At 34.8% G+C, this 2,015-nt stretch overlaps 1 protein-coding gene across 1 annotated transcript in view; it reads right to left on the bottom strand.

Moving 5' to 3' along the window:
- LOC149134323 (uncharacterized) overlaps positions 1-122 on the bottom strand; it is a 453-nt gene extending 331 nt beyond the window's left edge. Inside the window, exon 1 of the mRNA XM_089356901.1 lies at positions 1-122. This exon is cut by the window's left edge and continues 331 nt beyond it. Coding sequence (XP_089213027.1) covers positions 1-122 — 122 coding nt within the window.
- Between the last annotated feature and the right edge of the window lie 1,893 nt (positions 123-2,015).

Below are 2,015 nucleotides of genomic sequence, written 5' to 3'. Positions count from 1 at the left end.
ATTAATTCATGGTTAATTCTTGCTACTGTTTCATTTTTTTGGATTAAGAACCATTTATATGAATTATAATTATTACTTAAGTCTGGCAATACCTTGTTCTTCAATTGAGCTGGGGAATTCATCATGATAGCAATATGAGCCAAACTGATATCATTCCCATCAGGTGATACTTTCCAATTTCCTAATTGGAGGAGGCAGGTTGAAAACTGTTTTGCACATTGGTCCCCAGGGCACGTTAGTATTGAAGGAGAATTTCAGTACTTTATTCCATACATGCTTCTATTTCATCAGATCTTGTTCGTCTCAGAATGACTGGTAATGTCTGTCTGAAGTTTCCTGATAAAATTACTGTAACTCCTTCTATAAATTTATTGTTGCCTCTGATATCTTTTAAGGTGTTACCAAGAGCTTCCATTGCACCTCCATATGGCATGGTGCATTCATCGTAAATGATAAGGTGGAATTGGTACAACACTTCTGCTGAACCTGAATCTTTGCTTATGTTACAAATTAGATTGTCACTTGAGGTCAGGTTTACTGGAAATTTAAAAGCAGAATGTGAGAATGGTGGCAGCAAAGCCAGACAATGGTACAGCAACTGCAATTTCTTTTTTGTTTTTGCCTTACTTTGGAGAGAAGTAGTGTCACAAATGTTTTACGTGTGTCATCAAGAAAGAAAATTCCTCTGCTTTTTTCTGACGATTGTGGAACGCCGGCCGCACACACACACAGATACATATACATACAATATCAAACCACAGATGAAATGGAGGTGTGTGAGAGAGAGAGAGAGAGAGAGAGAGAGAGAGAGAGAGTTCCACTTAGACATCACTCTCCTTCACACACACACACACATACATACAGAAAAGATGTATGCATATGTATTTATGTATGTACGAATACATGACAATACACACCGTCGCTCACTTACACACACACACACCATACAAAAATGTATACAAACTTATATACAAAAACACGTGTGCGTGTGTGACTTGTAAATACATAGAAGTGGAGACGGCGTGAAAAAGAAAATAACTAAAAAAAACTTTTACATAAATAAACGAAGTGTGCGAGTTCCAGCAAAATAATGCTCATATATTTTGGGCGCCACATGTTTAATTGCAAGATTTTTACGTGACATTTGTGTAATGATGAAATCAAAGCTGGAGTGTGTGTGTGTGTGTGTGTGTGTGTGTGTGTGTGTGTGTGTGTGTGTGCGTATGTGAGAGAGAGAGAGAGAGAATATTGCAAACAATGAATGAAAAAATCGTATAAATAAAAGCAATGAAAAGTGTCTTGTACCGAATATTTAAATTTGTGAACTTAGTAAATATTTCTTTCAGTAATTTATCCTAGTTGTTTACAAATACCAAATTAAAACTTGAAATGAAAACATTAAAATTTAAACAGAGACAGACTTCACCATGTTTATGTCGATACCGGAAGTTGATATTGAGAAATCTTTTTAAAGAAGTGAATCTAATGTAAAGAATTTCATTAAAAAATATCTTATTTTCTTGAAAGTTAAGACGAACTGAAGTAGACTCGGGTGAATTTTCAGACAATCCCCACCCCCTCCTAAAACAGTTATCCCACAAAATTTTAGATATCCGAAATTGACATGATAGAACACATATTCGTAGAAAATTTCATTAAAACCTATCTATAATTTTGAAAGTTATGATTATGGAAATTGTGTTTGGAGGCAAAAATCTGTAGTTTTTAATGCGACGGCCAGAAAGTAAATAAGAAACTTTAACGGAAAAGAAAGTATTGTAAGGGTTGAAGGGAAATTTGTCACTCAGTGAACCAACGAGCCAGTATCGAAGGAACCAGAAAGAAACTGTCAACAACAGGTAAACACAAAACCGTACGGATTCAAGTGAAATTTAAGAAAATACTTCTGTCAGTAAATTATGAAATTACTTACATCAATAATTGTGAACTGGTTTCTGTCAGTAATTTGTCGTTGTTTGTTTGTAAATAGCGATTCAATACTTAGACTTACAGTG

Source organism: Octopus bimaculoides, chromosome 8 (assembly GCF_046866305.1).
Source record: "Octopus bimaculoides isolate indiv1 chromosome 8, ASM4686630v1, whole genome shotgun sequence".
Taxonomy (NCBI): Eukaryota; Metazoa; Mollusca; class Cephalopoda; order Octopoda; family Octopodidae; genus Octopus; species Octopus bimaculoides.
Note: the sequence above shows the minus strand (reverse complement) of the source record. Positions and strands in the feature narration are given on the sequence as shown.